This window comes from Tachyglossus aculeatus, chromosome 16 (genome assembly GCF_015852505.1).
Source record: "Tachyglossus aculeatus isolate mTacAcu1 chromosome 16, mTacAcu1.pri, whole genome shotgun sequence".
Classification (NCBI taxonomy): domain Eukaryota; kingdom Metazoa; phylum Chordata; class Mammalia; order Monotremata; family Tachyglossidae; genus Tachyglossus; species Tachyglossus aculeatus.
Window position 1 is genome coordinate 23,764,620 of NC_052081.1, and position 20,928 is coordinate 23,785,547.

Here is a 20,928-nt window from a genome sequence, read left to right on the forward strand (position 1 = left end):
AAGTACAAATCAGCAACATATAGAGATGGTCCCTACGAACCCCGCTAAACTCTCTTCTCTTCCATCTGCCCCGTAGGTCCGCAGCATTAAGCTTCTTCACCACTGAGGCCCCATAGGCCACCCAATGGCCCTGGCAATCTTTTACCACTCACTGCAGGAGGCAAGCCTGCCCTCTCCACCATGCCGCTGTCCTGAGGGCCACCGCAGAAGGCGACCCGTCGATCTAGAGCGGAGAGGATCCCGAGGACTGCACCTCCAAGCGCTGTTCAGCGGACATATTTTCCCCATTAACGTTTCTACTGTTGAACCTGGAATTTGCTGAGTTTTCATGACATGTGTCCCCTCTCCCCCACTTAGACTGTGAACCCCTTATAGGCCCGGGATCGAGTCCAAAGTCGATCTTTTGGCAACCGTCCCAGCCCAGCGCCTCGCTCATAGCAGTGATGATCATAATGATGATGATAATCGTAATTTAGTGACCCTTGGCGTCATGCCACCTATACCTGAAGTGATTGTGAGCCCACTGTTGGGTAGGGACTGTCTCTATATGTTGCCAATTTGTACTTCCCAAGCGCTTAGTACAGTGCTCTGCACATAGTAAGCGCTCAATAAATACGATTGATGATGATGGTGATTGGATCCACTTCTGGCTGCTATTCCTAGAGGCTGGTGGGGGGGGATGTTCAGGGGCCCTGGGGAGGACGGGACCCGTGATGCTGTTTTTGCTTAGAGTCCAGATTGGATCGGGGGCTTCTCCCCCTTCTGCTGATGTGTCCGTGCCACTCGGAGGGGTCTTCAAGCGGTCTGGGGAGGGCAGATGGAGGAGTGTGTGCATCATCGCAGGGCAGAGCCCGCCGAGGCCAACCCGGCGGGATGATTGGCGGAGGGGAGGAGGGCTGTCCAGGAAATGGATCCAGTTTCACCAGGGGGAAGAGAGAGGGGGGGGAGACAGAAAGAGAGAAAGAGAGAGAGAGAAGGGAGGGGGACACACACAGAGAGAGGTGTGCGGGGGAAGAAAAAGCGCCCGGCGACCTGAGCAGGCTTTAGAGCCTAAAGCAGGGTCTCTGAATGAAGCGGACCTGGACTTGGCATTTCCCTTCCTAAAGCGATGTTTAGGCCATCCCAACCCTGGCTCTTTGGCAGGAGTTGCAGCCACCCGGGAGAAGGGGAGAGAGAGTTGCGTTGATGCGAGTCGGGGCCGAGCCACCGCCGGAGCCCGCCGAGGGGGTCATGCCCGCCCTGCGGGGGCCAGCCCGGGTCTGAGGGGCCCGCACGGGGGCCGAGCGGAGCAGCGGCGGGAGCCGGAGGCCGGGGGGAGCGCTCCCCTGCCCGGCCCAGGTAGGTGGGGGCGGGGGGCCACCAAATAGAACAAATACATTCTATTGATTTTATTTTGGTAGTATGTTTGGGTTGGTTCTCTGTCTCCCCCTTTTAGACTGGGAGCCCACTGGTGGGTAGGGACTGTCTCTAGATGTTGCCAACTTGGACTTCCCAGGCGCGCTTAGTCCAGTGCTCTGCACACAGTAAGCGCTCAATAAATACGATTGATGATGATGATGATGATGATGCCAGGGGACAGACAGCCCCACGGGTCCGGGGCTTTCTCGGCCGCACTTTGTGGCCAACTTGTACTTCCCAAGCGCTTAGTACAGTGCTCTGCACACAGTAAGCGCTCAATAAATACGATTGATGGAGCTGGCCCACCGCTCGGGTTCCCCTTCCCCTCGGCTCCTGCCCGGACGACCCGACCCCAAATCACCGGGTGTGAGCTGCTGCTGGGGGCCCTGGGGGTGTGGGGGGGTTAGGTCCTGGGGGGAAGGGCTGCGGCAGAAACAGCAATCAATCAATTAATCAATCGTATTTATCGAGCGCTTACTGTGTGTAGAGCACAGGGGGAAGCAGCGTGGCTCAGTGGAAAGAGCCCGGGCTTTGGAGCTAGAGGTCATGGGTTCAAATCCCGTCTCCGCCCCTTGTCAGCTGTGTGACTTTGGGCAAGTCACTTCACTTCTCTGGGCCTCAGTTCCCTCATCTGTAAAATGGGGATGAAGACTTGTGAGCCCCCCGTGGGACAACCGGATCACCTTGTAAACTCCCCAGCGCTTAGAACAGTGCTTTGCACATAGTAAGCGCTTAATAAATGTCATTATTATTATTATTATCATTATTATTATTATTATTACTAAGCGCTTGGGAAGTACAAGCTGGCAACATATAGAGACAGTCCCTACCCAACAAGTGGGCTCACAGGCTACAAGGGGGAGACAGAGAACAAAACCAAACATACTAACAAAATAAAATCAATAGAATTGATAGGTACAAGTAAAATAAATAAATAAACAGCAGCGACAATAATAATAATAATAATAGCGGCGTTTGTTAAGAGTTTACTCTGTGTCAAGCGTTGTTCTAAGCGCTGGGGTGGATCCGAGTTAAGCAGGTTGTCCCAGGTGGGGCCCGCACTCTTCACCCCCCTTTTCCAGATAATAATAATAATGATGACGGCGCTTATTAAGCGCTTACTACGTGCAAAGCACTGTTCTTAGTGCTGGGGAGGTTACAAAGTGGTCAGGTTGGCCCCGAGGGGGCTCCCGGTCTTAATCCCCATTTCACAGATGAGGTAACTGAGGCCCAGAGAAGTTAAGTTATTACTCTATTTATTTATTTATTTATTTTACTTGTACATTTCTATCCTATTTATTTTATTTTGTTGGTATGTTTGGTTCTGTTCTCTGTCTCCCCCTTTTAGACTGTGAGCCCACTGTTGGGTAGGGACTGTCTCTATGTGTTGCCAATTTGTACTTCCCAAGCGCTTAGTACAGTGCTCTGCACATAGTAAGCGCTCAATAAATACGATTGATTGATTGATTGATTAAGTGAGCTAAGTAGACTGTGAGCCCACCGTTGGGTAGGGACTGTCTCTATATGTTACCAGCTTGTACTTCCCAAGCGCTTAGTACAGTGCTCTGCACACAGTAAGCGCTCAATAAATACGATTGATTGATTAAGTGACTTTCCCAAAGTCACCCAGCTGACAGAGCCGGGATTTGAACCCACGACCTCCGACTCCGCAGCCCGGGCTCTTTCCACTGAGCCACGCTGGTTCCCCTAATGAGGGAACTGGGGCACAGAGAAGTGAAGCGGCCCGCCCCAGGTCACCCCGCACCAGAGTGGCGGAGGCGGGATTAGAACCCACGTCCTCCGGCTCCCCGGCCCGGGCTGCGGCCACTAAGCCCCGCTGCTTCTCGGTAATAATAATAATGGCATTTGTTAATCGCTTACTATGTGCAAAGCACTGTTCTAAGCGCTGGGGGCGAATACAAGGTGATGAAGTTGTCCCACGTGGGGCTCCCAGTCTTATTCCCCATTTCACAGATGAGGTAACTGAGGCCCAGGGAAGTTCTAAGCGCGGGGGGGTGGGGGGGAATACAAGGTGATCAAGTTGTCCCACGTGGGGCTCCCAGTCTTATTCCCCATTTCACAGATGAGGTAACTGAGGTCCAGGGAAGTGAAGTGACTTGCCCAAAGTCACACAGCTAAGTGGCGGAGGGGGGAATTGAACCCATGACCTCGGACTCCAAAGCCCTTTCCACTGAAATGCGGGAGGCTCCGAGTTGGCGTTGCCTATCTGGCTGACCTCTCCGGCCGAGGAGAGCCAAGGGGGGTCTGGAGGGAACAACCATCTCCCCGTTTTCCCCATTTCAGTGCAGTGCGTAGTTGGGAATGGTGAACAGGCCCAAACCTGTGTGTTCCTTCTTTTCCCGACAGGAACGGGGACTGTGAAGCGGGGGCGGGGGGTGCTCGCTGTAGAAACACACATGGGATCTTTTAGCAGACCTACACCGAGCTGGGGAAATGCAGGGACGGCTTCCCTGGAACTTCCTAATACAAGAGTCAGGCAAACCCAGAAGACGAAAAGTTTTCTTCTGCTTGCACTGTCCCCCTCCAAAATCAATAAAGTAGATATGTAAGTGTAAAGTTCTCCTTTCATATAGGCATCTATTATGTCTTCGGTGTGAAACCCAATCAACATTTAAAACCTCATTGTCTCCTTTGTACCAAATCCCTGTAAATCTTCTACTGGCCTTTACTCATTTTCATCTGAAAAGCCTGTTTGGTTTGAATAGAAGCAATCAGGAGCGCTCTACCTCTCCCTGGAATGTCAATTAAAATGCAGATTTTTCTGATCTCTTTAGTGGCAAAAGATTGGAGAAAAACAGGATATTCCAGGCCAGCAAATGAAAGAAATCCAACAATGAAACAGGGTGGAGGGAAAAGAAGTGAATTGCCCGCAAGTTCTCATTAGTTTTCGGGAATTAGCCGGTAAGGGCTGTTGTCCTCGGTCTGCCTCTTTTTGTTTTGAGATCTAAATGTGTGGAGGAATTTTATTCCTTCCATTAGATGCAATACCTTGTCAGCCCTCAGTTCCCTGCTAATCCACTTCAGGGCAAGCCGAAAAGTGTATACCTTGACAATGTTCCGAGGGGGTGAAGGAGGTGTCGTCCCCCCCCCCCCCGCCCTTTTTGGTGGAGACTCTTCAAGGTAACACGACTAGATAGACCCCACTGCCTAAGCTTCTGTTGATTTGCTTGACATAATATCTACAAAGGAGAAATCTCTCTGGGGAGCGATAAACATAATTAAACCAACAGTGGCATAGATAAAAGGAACACTTAGAGCTAAACTTAATTAACACCAGGGCTGTAGGAGTACTTGTTTATGCGTGTGTGTGTGTGTATGTGTGAGTCTGTCAATGTATTTCAAGTTGAACTATAGGCTAGAAGAATTTGGTTTTGAGCCCAACCAAAGATGCTTTCCCATGCTTGTCAGTTTGGCAAAGTCATTTGGGCAGGTATGTGAGGAGGTGAAAATTGACTTGATGAGCGGGCTGCGAGGAGAGCTATCAATCATTGGGGGCTGACAACTCCTCTCCAAGTTAGGCGGAGAAGAGAGACAGAGTTCCCTTTCAAGAGGAAAAATAAACAGTCCGTGTGGCTTTCACTGAGTCTGAGGCTCCAGGAGGGATTATGGCATTGTAGTCAGGAAGCCAGGATTGTGGAGGCCAGGAGCATGCTGAGGTGTGTTCCAAACATTGAGGTAGAGGCCCATAATTATACAGCGTAGGAGGTCTTTCCATGCATGTGTCCGCTAGTAACTGTGGCAGCTGAACCTCGAAATGATTTGGCTTCATTGCATGTTTACCCAGGCCTGGTTGGACTCTCGGATGGGAAATCTTGATTGGCTCCATTTTTCGGTTGGAAATGTTGAAATTCAGATAGGCTCCTTGAAGACGGGGGCTCAATGAACACGAGTTGTGGATTTCTCTGAGCTCCTAGGCTGAAGTTGAGTTTTGTAAATCACTTAAATTTGGACCTTCTTTGGAAGGCAGAAGTGAGACTACAGAAACTGCATTTAGTGATCAGCTGGGTGAGAGCTTTGTCAGAATCATCCTGACACTGGAAAATAACATGTTGCCTTAGACTGCTGAAAGTCTCTGTGTGCTTAGGGTATCGAGGGCGTTAGGTGCTGATGCATTTTTAATATACCATATTTTTTGATGTGAGTGAAAAACTTTTTCCTCATTCTGGCGTAGAAAAAGCTAGAAATGTATACACCTTGGAAAGAATGGAAGCAAACCAAGTAGAAAAGTTTTCTAAGTTTCCTATTTGACTTTTTTTCTTGTTGGATTACGCTTACATTGCAAAACTTACTTCCCTAGCCTTTATTTTAAAATTGTTCGTAATGATGATCCGATGTTTTTCTGCGAAGCTCGATAAGGAATGCTTTCTGATATGACCGCTTATGCGATGTTGAAATCTCATTTCATAACTGAACAGACCGAGTTGGATGAAATTAGGGGAAAAGCTCTTGTTTTGAAACCATTTGTTAGCAGCAAAGTGTCTTTCTTCGCTGTATTTTACATGCGTTTTATGCTCTCTGCAGCATCCTTCTTTATTTTTTAAAGGAGGTTCTTGAGAGTGGAAAATTGTCATTTGTGGTTTTAGTATTTGAGAAGATGGGCAGAATTGAAATTAGTTTTTAATACCTAACTCTTCAGATGAAAATCTTTTTTCTTCTCTTCTAGAGGAGAAGAATAAAAAGAGGGTGGAGAAATGGCAAGCTATATTCTACTTTGCAACTAATACCTCTAATAGCTAATTTACAATCCAACAAAGTCTCTGTGCTAGTCACGGATAGGTATTTGTGCCATAGCTGTCTTTGGAATCGGGACTATTGGATTGATTTTCTTCAGTGGTAGGCCTTGGAGTTTTTATTTATTTTGAACATAGAAAGCTTGTTTGGTCAGATTATTAATCTTTCTTTTAATTTTATTTTTTTGGGGGTTGCAAGCCCTTTTCTTCAAGGTTGGGATGTTGTGATAGTTACTTTATCCACTGTGGTAGATTCAAGCTTTGTAAAATAACATTTCCTGGCAGTGAAGCCCTTCGGTTCCTTGCCGTCCCTCGATCCTTTCAAGATCAAATTTGAAAATAGGCTGGTATAATATATCCGCACTGACCTAAGTACCTGAAAAGTAAAAATGGGTAAAAAAAACCCTTCTCATAATATTCAAGGTTGCATTCTGATTTTGATATATTCCTTTCTTCTGTAAGTAAAAGCCGTAAGACTACATTGAGTTGGTTATCTTCCTACCAGGATGGTATCAGCAACCAGTATATTTTACATTTTCATCACTGGGAGACACAAAGTTTAAGAAAGGAGACATTAAAGGTCAGTTATGCCAACTGGAGCTGCTTTAGTTTGTAGCCCTCCCCTTGAAAGTGAGTCCAATTTTGAACCATTCACTTCCACTGCAGAAATGAAATAAGGATGCTGGCAACAAATCCAACTTCAAAGCAGTTATTAGAATATACTTTGCATCACCGAGGGGGTTTATAGATCGGTGGTTGTGGCCTGCTGGTAACGGTAGTAGGCGCACTTCTGGGGTGTTGTTCAGTCCCAAGAATCACCCTCGCTAGGTTCTGAGAATTACTCTTGTGAAAGCAGGGTTAACGTCTTGGCTTTCGGTGAAGACTTGCAACTGGCATTCAGGAGGATTCCCTGACACTCCACTGCTTCTTTTTTTCAGTGGCAGCGACTGCAGCAACAGCAGCAGCAGCACTAAGCACCATTACTGTGGAGTGTGAACATCCCTGCTGAAGGCTGAAAGACAGTGTTTTTGGTCCATGCTTGCTTAGAGGTGTTCAGATGGGATTGAAGTCCACGTGGAGATATGGAAAAGGACCCGGGATCGGCACTGTAAAGATGGTCATCTGTGGTCGCCTTCTGTGGCTTGTTGTGGTTACCATGGCAACGTGTTCTTTGGCGCGACCGTCCTTCAATTTAGTTGAAGACACCACCCTGGAGCCTGAAGGTAAGGCGGCACTGTCAGATGCCCCGATTCTGTTTTAATCTCGTGTTGTCGTTTTTAAAAGCGGGAAGGGGTCGTGATCTTGTAAATCTTGTTCAGAATTCAATTCTCCATAGTTTGCGGCTGAAAATTACCGGGTGAGAGGAAGGAACTTACTTGCTTGAAAAATCATCGGACTAATACGTGTTTCTGTGGTTTAGTGTATTTTCACCTCAGCGATGTGAAATTTAAAGTCAGGCAGTTTACTGTGCCAGTTTTTACCTTATCTCAGATGCTTCTTAAACTCCGTTCTTTAGATGCGGTGGTAGATGGGAAGCAGTTGAACACTTGCTTCTTTGCCATGAAGTGATTCTGCTGAAACATTGAAGTTGAGGAGAAATACCTTCACAAAATATGAAAAAGTACAAACAGAACAAAGAACTGTCAACCCCCCACCCCCAAACCCAAAATACCAAGCGCCTGATATTTTGCTGTTTAGACTGTAAGCTCTATTTGGGTAGGGATTATGTCTCCCAGTTCTGTTGTATGGTACTCTCCTTAGAACAGTGCTTTGCACATAGTAAGCGCTTAATAAATGCCATTATTATTATTATTAAGGGTACAGTGCTCTGCACACAATAAGTGCCCAGTAAATACCGTTCATTGATCAGTTGATTGATTTAGTTTCATTTCCTCAGAATGACCTAATCCTTCCAAACTCAGAGTATTTGAGTATATTTGAATTTTGTCACTATTATTCATAATAATATTTTTATACCAAAATAATTTTAAAGTTAAGTTTATGGTTCTCACTCACAAAGTTTCATCGGGTTGAATGATTTAGATTCAAAGAACTGTATCCTCTGGGCCGGGTACATCCACATCGATATTAGCCAGGTCATTAGTCAGTGTAATATTGAGGTCCATCAACAGTGAAGCATGTAAGTAGCCAAGTTCTTTTGCCAGGGGTAATCTGAGAATAAAAAGGAAAAGCTGGACTCTCATCGCCACTTAATGAACCTATTGGTTGAAAGCCCACCTGGTGCCGACTTGGCTTTTTGAGAACATGACAATACCCATAAGTGATTCTGGTTTCAGTTCGTCAGGTATTGCAGAGCATCACGAATAGAGGGTGAAAGGAAAAGGAATGCCGGCGTGAGATAGCAAGGCAAAAGCAGCAGCAGCTCAGAAAGCCCATTTTCAAAATTAGGCATGAAAAGAAAGTTGGGAGTTTTTCTTGTTTTCAAGAACCCCCCAAAGAGAATCAGAAATTGGTTTTCATTAATTTTTGTTGAAAGAATAGAAATTTCTCCTGGACCGATAAATTACTGTCCTGAAGCAATTGCATGGATTTGAATGCTGAACTTTGACTAAACAAGGGAAAGAAGACTTTATAATTAATAGGGCTGAAGGTTGAATGGAGACTTTCACATCACAGAGGAGAATGGTGTGGGCCTGTGCCTGAGATATGAGAAACTATCATTGTCCTGAATGAAACTGCATCTTTCTTGTTGCAGGTCATCCCTCAGATGGTATCAGTTCAGTGGAAAATAACAATGAGTGTTTTAAAATGCTTAAATTGAGACAATTAGCCAAAAGGTCACCGATTTCTAAATGACAAGACTGTTTCTTGACAAATTAAAACAGGAATTCTGTAACTGCTGGTCTTATATTAAATGTGGCAAAAAAAGGTGCAGATGTAGTACTGGCATTTTAATAATAATCCTTCTTTCTCTCTCCCGTTCTCCCTTTCTTTCTCTCTCAATCTTTCTTTTTTCTTTCTTTTTGTCTTTCTCCCTTCCCCCCCCCTCTCTCTCTCTCTCTTTCTTTCTTTCATTCTTTCTTTCATTCTTTCTTTCCTTACTATGTGCCAGGCATTGTACTAAGTGCTGGGATAATACAAGCTAATGAGGTTGGACCCAGGCCTTGTCCCACATAGGGCTCAGAGTCTTAATTCCCATTTTACAGATGAGGTAACCGAGACACAGAGACATTAAGTGACTTGTCCAAGGTTACACAGCAGACAGGAGGCGGGGCCAAGATTAGAACCCAGCTCCTTCTGACTCCTAGGCACATGCTCTATTCACTAGGCCCTGCTGCTTTAGACAGGTGTGTGGATGGATCTCTTAAGAATTTTCATTTTTTTCAAAACTGTTGCATTTACAACCAGATTTAAATCCTGACTTAAATTGTCCTTTACGTTCATTAAGTTCCTTACTCACATTTTATATTTTCAAAGGCATTAATACAGTTAGCATACAATTCGAGCACTGCAAGTTGATAAATATGACCATTAGGTAAATATGTGTTTGTGTGGCATGAGCCATGATGTTAAGAAGTATTTATACTCCATGTAGGCAGTGTTTAGTTAACTTAGATACCGAGGCAGTGACCTTTATCTGTTCCAAATCAGCTATGTTTACATTCTATACTGTCAACATGGTTGCCATTTTCAATACTGTATTTACTCGAGAGGACTGAGAGGTGTATAGAGCCATTTTGTAAATTTTGTTAACTCTGAGAGAACCTAATTACATGCATGAAAATAGTTAAATGACTTAATGCTGTGATTAGGTTTAACAATTAAGGTAGACAGAACAGCGGTATTCTCTATATCCCCAGTTGTTCTGACTTTACCATATGTATATACTTATATACGTATGCACACAGATGTAGTGTTGTCTACCTACAAACAAAATGTTATGAGCAACCAAAGCAAGGCAAGCAGCATGCCTAGTGGTAATCAACCAATCAGTGGTATTTATTGAGCACTGACTATGTGCAGCACACTGTATGAAACTCTTGGGAGAGTGTAATGCAACAGAATTAGTAGACATGTTACCTGCCCATAATTAGCTTACAGTCTACTGGGGGAGATGGACATTAATATGAATAAATCCATAAGTAGTTTCCAAAACATAATTCAAAGATATGGACATAAATGCTGGGGGTTGGTGGTAGGATGAATATCAAATATCCAAAGGTCACAGATCCAAGTGCATAGACAACGCAGAAGGGAGTGCGAGCCAGGGAAAAGGGGCTTTAATCCAGGAAGGCCTCTTGGAGGAGATGTGGCCTTAATTATAATGATGGTATTTGTTAAGCGCTTACTGTGTGCCAAGCACTGTTCTAAGCACTGGGCACATAATGCTTTGAAGGTGGAGAGAGTGGTGGTCTGGCATATACAGAGGGGGAAGGAGGTCCAGGCTAGGGAGAGGATGTGGAAAAGGGGTTGGCCGCAGAGACAGATGAGATCAGGGCATGTTGGCGCTAGAGGAGGGAGAGTGCAGGAGCATGGGCATAGGAGTCAGAGGGCCTGGGTTCTAATCCTGGATCTGCTGTTTGGCTGCTGTGTCTCCTTGGGCAAGTCACTTCACTTCCTCCATTCCTCAGTTTCCTCATCTGTAAAATGGGGATTCAATACCTATTCTCTCTCTCCTCTAGATGTAAGCCCCTTTGGGGCAAGGACTATGTCTGACCTGATTAGACATTGTTTCTACTACAGTGCTTGGCACATAAGTGCTTAACAGATGCCATAATTATTAAAACGAGTTAAACTGTCCTTTCCACCTATATCTTCAAGGAGCTCTGATAGGTAAATAATTTGGATAGCTTACATTAAAAATGCCTTGCGTGATCAGATGAGAGAAAGACCGTCTCTGCAGGGAGTTGGCCCCTGAAGTTGACACTTGGACCCTATGAGAAAAATCTCACACTCAAGTACTTTCTTCAGTACTTTCTCTATACTGACCAAGTACCCTTTTGTCTTAAACACCAATTATCTTGTGAAATTGTGAGCGCTATACGCTAGCCATTCCTTTTGATTTGGCCTATTTTTTGAAGGGCAAGATTCAGTGTCTTACTCCAGACTCACATCTGAAATCCTAGGCTCCATGAGGATTTTGGTCCCATCAGCAAATCTTTCAATAGTACATTCAGTATTTAAAAAAAAGAAGAAAAAAGACATTCCAATTACTAGTGCAAAGTTACTGCTCAAATAGGTGCCACCTTCAATGTCAAATACTGTTCTCTGTTTGTTAATAATGAAGTTATTTAAAGTAACTTGATAGTTAGCTTAGTAACAACGACTTATTCTTGGTCAATTAAGCCAAATACAGGCTTCTGCAGTTAAGTACACAATGAAGTACACATTCTGTATTAGTCGGCAAAGTATTTCACAATTCACAGACAAAGAGCTGTGTTTAACACTACACCTAGAAAACAAACCAGTATAGGCGAGGAAATAAAATTTCAATGGCATTTCTGTGACTCCTATTGATACTTAGCTGACACCCATATTTAATTTATTCTTAGACCCTACTGAGGCAAAATTAAACATCTATGCAAGTCAACAAAGAAATAGCAATCAGAAACTCTGAGTTTGTGAATTTAATATTTCAGGAAATGGCTGCAGTAATATTCATTTTTAAAATGATTTTTATGGTTTACACCAGTAGAAAATGGGCTTTCCTGGTGAAAATAGATCTCTCACAACACTAGTGTGTTTCAGAGATGGCTGTTTTGGGCAGTTTCTTTGGATACATGGTCTAAGATTTTCAGATTCATCCTAATAGTTCTCATGCTGTGAAAATAATATGATTCCCCCTTAAAGGATGGCTGACGTTCTTATCTGCATTTTCTTTCACATTCCTTGAATCCAAAGATGTAGAGATAGACTTTATTTTTAAATGTTCTGTTTCTGACATGCATGAGTTTACCAAAAACACAGCTGCATTTAATGACACTAATGTCCCTTATCTAACCAGTGGCCTTACTATAGTGACTCTGACTCCAAAGTTCCCCCTTCACCTTACACCTAAATAAAATTGCTATGAAGATTAGGTTTAAGTAGTGAGTGAGAGGTTTAGTTTTGGATTCTATTTTGGGAAAACTATAAGGGAGGCTCATTGTGGCGGTGTGCTTGTGGAAACTGTAATCATTCAAGTTTGAATTGTGAAAAACATTTAGTTGCCGTCATTGTTACTACCAGTCCTCCCATCAATTGATTATGAGCCCAACTTTTATTTATAATGTGTTGAGCCTGGATTCTTCCTGAACTTTTGGAATGTCTTGGAAGATTATGGCTACTGCTGGCTGACTAGGGAGCTGATCCATGTTTCTACTTGAAATGGGAAGGCCCTGCTGTTGGGTTTTCAGGCGTCTTGAGAATGTAAAGCTAAAACATTCAATTAAAACGGATTTCAGTAGCTTATATAAGACTGGAACGCAGTTATACCCTGCAAGTGTTTGTATCTGGTGGGTTGGAGACCATTTGTTTTCATATTCCCCTTTGTCCCATCTATAAACTGGAGCTCCCCCAGGTGAATTAGAATTCCTACCCTGAGCGTCTAATGATCAGAGTTATAAATGGCTAGCTTTTCTGCGATTTCCAATTATTAGGAAACTGTATTGTAAGCTGGCTTAATTCTTTATACCCAGCCCGAAGAACCACCCCGCCCCCTCCCAAACGGTCAACAAAATTAGTGCCTTTAATGAGACATTGAGGTTGCCCGTCATGACTCTCAGGTGGTTCCGATGCTTTTTTCAATGGAGAGGTGAGTTGTCTTGTAGTTCACTGGAGAAAAAGCGTGGCTGGAAGCAAGGAGATTTAGGTTCTAATGTTGTCCATGTCACTAGGTAAGTGTAGACATTGGGAAGACCTCAACCTTTAGGTCTCAGTTTCTGTACAACGGGCAAAGTAGTATATGCTCCTTCTTCCTCATAAAGGTGCTGTAGAGATGAATGAAATAAGAGATGTGAAAGTGTTTAGGGTGAAAGGAAGCCCATAAATGAAAGGAGTCATAATCAACATTATCAGTATCTTAAGAAGTTGAATGTTTGAGCATTTGACCACAGCAGTGATTTAAGACCTAGGAGCAAGGTGACTGTGTATGCTTAAAATTTTGAACAGTTTTGCTTCTAAAAGTGTATATCAAGGGAGTTTTTTTTAAGACTTTGGCTCTTGTCATGTTTTCCAGTTTGGAAGACCACAAAACCTCTGCAGCATATTACAGACTAATTTATTGCATACTGTGAGTTTTTGAAATTGCCTTTTCTTTCTTTTTGTTTATTTTTCATTGGTCCAAACTGTTTCTGAGATTTTTTTTTCCCCTGTGCACAACTAAAAAAAATAGACGTTCCCAAGAGAGGTCACACATTCAGTATTTCAACACGAGGTGACACTTTTTATAGAGAAGTTCAAAATAGCTTAAAAATAAATTTTGGGTAGGCATAGATATATTTAGGTAATTTGTGGTGTAGTTAATTGGTAGATTTACTAGCATCAGTTTAATTTTCCATCAATAATCCCAATTGTAATTTGCCACTCTAAACATTATTTGAACTCTCATGAATATTTCTAGACTTTAGTTTTAATGTAATTTGCAGTTGGATAAATTTTTGCACATGCTCATATATGGTACATTTTTTCCAAAAATCATGTTTTTAAAATTTAGATATTTAAAGTCAACTGTCTCTTTCCTTGGGGTTTAAGAAGTAAAGTCCTTAAAATTGGCAAGTTAAGGATGTAGACTTTTGTAAACATTCTAGTTCACATTGGAAGCTGAAAATGGGTCTTGGAGGAGTGTTCTTCTCTTCAGAAGGAGTTATTCCCATCCTCTCGGCTTACCAGGTTCTCAGCTGACATACATGAGTTGCACAGTTGAATATATGCTGGATGTAAAAAATGCTTCAAATTTTTTCTAATCCCTGAAATCTGATTTTTGAAAGCTATGCTTTCCCTGGACCCTTGCAGCTAGGACATTTAATGGTTGATAGACTTCTAAAAATATACAGTGTTTGAGATATAATATTTTATGGCTCCATGTCAGGAAAGAGGGACTGCAGATAATTTATCATAGAAGATACAATCTTGATCCCAAGTTTTTCTACATTGCACAACATTAGTACAAAATTTATAATTTGCCATCATTTTAATTTATGACACTAGAATAACTGTGAAAGTTGATCCTTAATCTTCTACTGAATCTTAGTCCACCTTTTCTGCCATCTTGTGCACTTATGCAAAGCTCAGGGTCAGCCATTTAGAAATTTATTCCTTCTGCCGTTCGAAGTTCAAATGTTTGAATGTTTATTTTTATTTGAAAAGCCAGTCTCAGAAGCCATGCAATAACAAACTGGACCATTTTCCTTGGTAAAAGAAACTTATTTTGGCAGGAAATGAGGGTCTGTTTCAGGCTTCCAGAGGGCTATCATTAAGAAATAAGAAAAATTCTGGGGCAAATTTCATGCAATTAGTGAAAAGTGCAGGATGCTTTACTTGATTTGAACCTTGGGTGTATCACAACCTGTGGAGGAAGTTGTGATACTCACGTATTTGCTCGCAGTGACTTATACAAGTCAAGTGGCATCACACACAGATGTTTTCCCCATCAACAGAAGAGCCAGAGCCCGGAGACAGCAGTAGGTGTATAGATTGTTGTGTGGCATCTTGGAAAAGAGCTAAGTGGCAACACAGCCTATGGTTGGAGCAGCCAGAAAAAGTTTGTGTTGATGATGTAAGGTTCCTGTCTCCTATATCTGCAGAGTGTATGTATATTCTAGACATTTGGCATAAGAGTTGGTGCAGTCCAAGTTTGTAAGGTTCTTTACCTTGTCACTGCTCATATTCTAGTCCATCCCTGTGTTTGGACACTTCAGTCTTCAAAATAGAAGTCAAATTACCCAGTGTTTATTCATCAGGTTCACTTGTCTGATCTCGATGCTTTTGCTTTTAGACTTATTAAGGAAAAATCACATGGATGAAGTTTGCTCCCCTCCTCTTCTTTCTTTTTTTGTAGCATTTGTTAAGCGCCTCCTCTGTTTCAAGCACTGTTCTAAGTGCTGGGTTAGATACAAGTTAATCAGGCTGAACATGGAGCTCACAGTCTAAGTTGGAGAGAGGAGGATTTAATCCCCATTTTACAGATAGGGTAACTCAGGCACAGAAAAGTTAAGTGACTTGCCCAAGGTCACACAGCCTGCTATTGGTAAAGCAGGGATTAGAAGCTCATTAGGGACAGGGAACGTTTCTTCCAATTCTGCTGTATCATACTCTCCCAAGTGCTTAGTACAGTGCCCCAGACCCAGTAAGCATTCAATAAATATGATTGATTGATGGAACACTGGTTTTTGACTCACAGATCCGTGCTCTTTCCACTAACCATGTTACTTCTCATTCTATCCTCTCTACTTGAAGTTTCTTTCTCTCCTTGAATGTCAGCCAGTTGCATTTAGGAGAGATACAGACTCATTTCTTTATAAATAATTCTGCTGTCTTGTGACTAAGAAGAGGTGGCCATGAAAATACTATTTTGCTGTTTTTTTAAACATTTTTTGTTTGATGCAGTTTGAAAAGAATTATGTCCTTTAAGCACTTGGTATTCACCGCTCCCTCAACCCCACAGCATTTTTATGTACATATTCACAATTTATTTATGTAAATTGTATCTCTCTCCCCTTAAAAGCTCCTTCTGAGCAGGGAACATGTCTACCAACCGTGTTGCATTGTATTCTCCCAAGCATTCAATGCAGTGCTCTGCACACAGTACACACTCAATAAATGCAATTGATTGATTGATGCCACTACCTTTTGCAAGTTCCAGAGTTCATCAAACATCCTATCTTCATTTTCCCACCTCCCACAACCTCCCTGAAGACTGTGGTATGTTGTCACGGGACTGGTGCTAATGCTTGCTTTTAAAAAAAAATTAAGCTATTTAATTGTAATGTGGGCAGAGTTCATTTACCAAAATGCCTTCCAAAGCAGCTCTGATTTGTGGCTCGGTTGATTAGAGCAGAAAACTCACAGTTGCTAAGTTAGCAGATACGGTCCCCAGGTATGGCCGTATCTCAGTCCCAGTTGTCTCAGTCCATGGCCTTTAGCTGGCCAAAACAAGCTCAAGGGTGTTTCTTTTCTAATATTTATTTGGTTTGAAAGATAGAGAGGATGAATGAAAATAGAAAAGCAATGTAAGAATAAAATGGCAGAGACAATCCTAACACTTCTGGCTTGGCCAGGAAATACTTTGGTCAAATTAAGAAAAGATTGTTTGCATCCCCTGGCATGAGATCATGTTATTTGGAGTATTGGGAAATTTCACAAGCAAATGCATTGTGCTGGGAGGGGATATGGAGATAGGGGAAAGAGTAAGCAATACTGCAGATTTCGTATTACCTCTGGGACCAACTAATTTTTAGCCCCACATTGGATCATAGAAGATTTGTATTGTTTTCCCTGTGAAAACAAAAAGCCAAGGACATGAAGCTCCTAGCAGTGGGAGTTTAGGATATGGAGAAAGTGTGAAAGCTTTCACTAGATAGAGACAGAAGAGGTCCTGAGTAGAGACCTTCCACTTAGAGTGTTGAAAGAACTTGAAACTTAAAAGACTATGATGCGGGTGCCCAGCCTCAGGATTAGGGTAGTGGCTATGCAGTCACCTTACTCTGTGACTGCAGTCCTCTGTAGAAGTACAGAGTAGGTTCTGCATACTGAAATCATCTGCTCACTCTTAGTGGAACTTCGACTTAGGGCAGCTGCAGTCTCTCTCTTGGGGAGTGGCTGTAGAATATTCTTGACATTCAGGGTTCAAGGAGAGAGTTACACCAGAGGGAAATAGGCAACAGAATCAATCAGCAGAATGATTGTTTTCCCCATAGAGAAGGAATATCACCCAATTGTCTAAAAACCATGATGTCTGGTCACTCAGGTTTGCAACTGAGTATTAGTTCACTTGTTGTGAAGGTGTTAGGAGAGTGGGATCTCAAAGGTTGGTCATAGAGACACAAAATCCAAAGAGCATCCCAAAGATATCGGTTTGGCCAAAGGTTTCAACCTCTTCCACTACCAGATCTCTCACCAAGAATGACGGCAGATTCATTTGTTCATTAGATTGTATTTATTGAGCGCTTACTGTGTGCAGAGCACCGTACTAAGCACTTGGAAAGTACAACACAGAAATAAAGAGAGACAGTCCCTGCCCACAGTGGGTTCACAGTCTGGCAGGGGGAGACAGACATCAATATAACAGGCATCAATATAAATGAATGGAATTATAGCTATGCACCTATACATTTGAGTTTATAATTTTTTCATTTACCTGCCTGATTATTGGAGGAGGCTTTACTGGTGGGCAGGAGAAAGAGAAAGAACAGGTAGAAAATCCCCAAACTGTATAATTGAATCCTGAATAACCTAATGGGAGCCTAAGTATTAATACCTGGCTAGAGGATTCAGGGCCTTTTTTATGGTATTAGTTAAGTGTTTACCATGTGCCAGACATTGTACTAAACACTGGGGTAGATAGAAGATAATCAAGTTGGGCACAACCCCTGTCCCTCATAGAGCTTACGGTCTTAATCCCCATTCTGCAGATGAGGTAACTGAGGAACAAAGAAGTGAAGTGACTTGCCCAAGGTCACACAGCAGACAAGTGGCAGAGCCAGGATTAGCACCCAGGTCCTTCTGACTCTTAGACATGGGTTCTTTCCACTAGGCCATACAGCTTTTCTGTCAAGTGCTTCCCAGCATCCTGTACTGGGAACGAAGCTCCCCAGAAGCCCTGTGGTCTTTTCCAGGGTCCCTGCTGATGGAAGAGCAGACTCATCAAAAATCCCATAGTTTTAAGGGATCCTTTACAGCTCAGACTGGCGGTGTAATGGGGTGTTTTTGTTGGTCCCAAATTTCAGAGCGTAGGAATTTACAGGGGAGGAGGTGAAAGGTTGTGGTGGGTATTTTAATTTGCAATTTCCTGAATTATTTAGGGTTTAAATTGGCTGCCACAGGAATCTTGCAGAGGGAAGGTCCTTTTCTCTTATAAAACCAAGGGAAAGCGATTGATTCTTAAGACCCAAAATGACTTTAATCCCCCTCCCATGACCCAGAAACAAATGAAACATGCGTGCAGGACAGCATGATCTTCCACGTCTAATAGAGTTCATTGAAGTCCAACCACTCTATCTGTAGTCATCAGGCTTAGTCATGTGTGTCATGCAGCAGAAACAAGTCTCCAACACCCATTCAAATGCTAACCAAGCCCAGACCTGCTTAGCTTTGAACATGAGACAAAATCAAACCTATTCAAATGAGGGAGGCGACCTGTGCCAGGCCTCCAGCCCCTATCCCTCCATTTGCAAATTGCTGCTTTGCTCCTCCAAGAGAGTCACACCCAAGAACCCTCTGTTGGTCAGTAATATTGAAAAGTGTGTGCGTGTGTGTGTGTGTGTGTGTGAATATGCTGTAAAAGCTTCCAAATTAAACAATGCTCCTGTAGTCTGCCATTTAATAAAAGTAAGAAGCAGCAATATGTAGGGCAATGAATCCCTTCAAGTGAATAAGATGTAACGAGGCATAGGAAAGGTTGGCCCATCTGCCAGAGATGAAGCACGGTGAGTACAGAGATGGGCCACTCCACCAGAGACACCCAAAAGTCAGACTGTACATTAAATAGCTACCAAGAATCACCAGCAATGAGGTCCTGGAATGCAGCCAGTCTGCTGGCATCAGAACCTTCTAATGATGAGACTGTGCTCACCAAAATACAGCTCTGTTGGAGTAGAGTGTGTGGAGAAGGACGAGTTGTCAAGAAGAGCCCAGGCCTTGAGCCATGGTGCCTTAGGGGAGAAAAAATAAACAAAACCAGACCAGGCCACAATTCCCCTTCTAGACTGCGAGCCTGTTGTTGGGTAGGGATTGTCTCTATCTCCTGCTGAATTGTACTTTCCAAGCGTTTAGTACAGTGTTCTGCACAGAATAAGTGCTCAATAAATATGATTGAATGAATGAGTGAATGAGAAGTGGAGAGCTGACTGCTGTCTGAATGGCGAGACCAACTGGGACTTTGGTAAACAGATGGACAATGGCAGTTCTGCATGGTTGCACTGGGCCTGTTTTGAATTGTGAGGAAGTGAAGTGGGATGGCTTGGACATAAAAAAAAAAGTAAAGACTTTTGGATTCCCTGAGAGTCAGTCCCCACAAATAGTAGGTGGCATTATTATCACAAACCAAGCCCCACTTCTTTCACACTATTGATCAAATCTCTGCTGCTTGGATGTCAGTGATATTGAGGTAAGATTGACGACCTCTAAATCATTATAATCACTATCATTAATATGAGTTTCAGAAATCAAACAACAGCAACTTTTGCACTTGCTCTGACTTGTTTGAAAGCAAAAGCTGTCCTTTAGGGATAGTAGTAGTAATAATATTTACTGAGGACACAGTGGGTGCAGTACACTTGGGAGAGTACAACAGAAGCACAGGACATGTTCCCTGAGCACAATAAGCTTACACTCTAACAGAGGAGGCAGACATAAAATTATTAATTGACTGAATAACTGATTATGCCTCATTTGCAAATGTTGAGAAAGGGCAAAAACGAATTTGCATGTGCTAGCAATGGAAGTGTAATAGAAGCTACAATAGTTCTGAAAAATAAAACTGGAGAGTTTTTCTCCCATCATCCATCCGTCCATCCATCCATCCATCCTTCCATTTGTTCATTCACTCTTGTAGTCATTATTCATTATGAGTGACTGAGCACAGCAGTACGAAGAGCTGATAAAAGTGAAAGAGCCAGTTTGAGTCCTTGAAAGTCTGACAGTTTAATAGTCATCCAGCTTAGCTAGGAGGAGCACATCAGCCTTTTATTGAAATGCAGTTCATCTTCATGCCAGGAGGAATATGAACAATTCCACATGGAGACCCTCTCCTCTCATGGGCTAAAACTAATGGATAAGAAAGCAACTGAAACTTCAACTCACCAGGTTTTTTTTCTAATGGTAATTTTTAAGCACTTAGTATGTAGCAGGTACCGTACTAAGTGCTGGGGTAGATCCAAAGTAAGGTTATGACCATTAACTAAGAACACAGATCTAGATAATGAAGGAAAATATGGACATTTTAAAATAGCATGTAAAAAAAAATTGAGAGTCAAAAGTCTCGATCAGTTGGGTGAAAGAAAATATCATCACTACTTTGTAAAAGCGATATGTGCTAGATCCTGATTCACCTGTTCTAATTATGTTTCTGATACACCAGCATCCCAAGATTAATTAAGATGGGCTTGGGCTGGGTTCTAATTCCAGCACTTCCACATGCCTGCCATGTGACTTTGAGCAAATCACTTAACTTCTGTGGGTCAGTTATCTCATCTATAAAATGGGGATTCAATACCTGCTCCCCTTCCTACTTAGATAGTGAGCCCTGTGTAGGACAGGAACTGTGTCTGACCTGATTATCCTGTATTATCCCAGTGCTTAAAACAGTGCTTGACACATAGTAAGCATTATAAAAAACAAAGTCATTATTATTATTACTATTAGTAATAATAATAACAATAATTTCTGTTGAGAACCTAGAACTGGAAATCATTTTCTTCAGGAGTGTAATTGGCATTGCTTCGTTCCATTTGAAAACTTAATTAAATCTCTTACATACATAACACCGTCTCGCTCAATTTTCTCTGAACGGGCAGGTGGAGAGATAGATGATTGAAAATAATCATGTTCATTCATTCAATCATATTTATTAAGTGCTTACGGTGTGCAGAGCACTGTACTAAGTGTTTGGGAAAGTACAATA

General features: G+C 42.7%; 1 protein-coding gene across 8 annotated transcripts in view; it reads left to right on the top strand.

The window, feature by feature from the left end:
* The first annotated feature begins 1,016 nt into the window (after positions 1-1,016).
* Positions 1,017-20,928, top strand: part of FGFR2 (fibroblast growth factor receptor 2) — a 126,390-nt gene continuing 106,478 nt past the window's right edge. For all 8 annotated transcript variants that reach the window (XM_038758391.1, XM_038758393.1, XM_038758392.1 and 5 more), the window contains exons 1-2: positions 1,017-1,338; positions 7,088-7,372. In XM_038758391.1, coding sequence (XP_038614319.1) covers positions 7,207-7,372 — 166 coding nt within the window. In that variant the 5' untranslated portion in view covers positions 1,017-1,338; positions 7,088-7,206. The remainder of the gene's footprint in view (positions 1,339-7,087; positions 7,373-20,928) is intronic.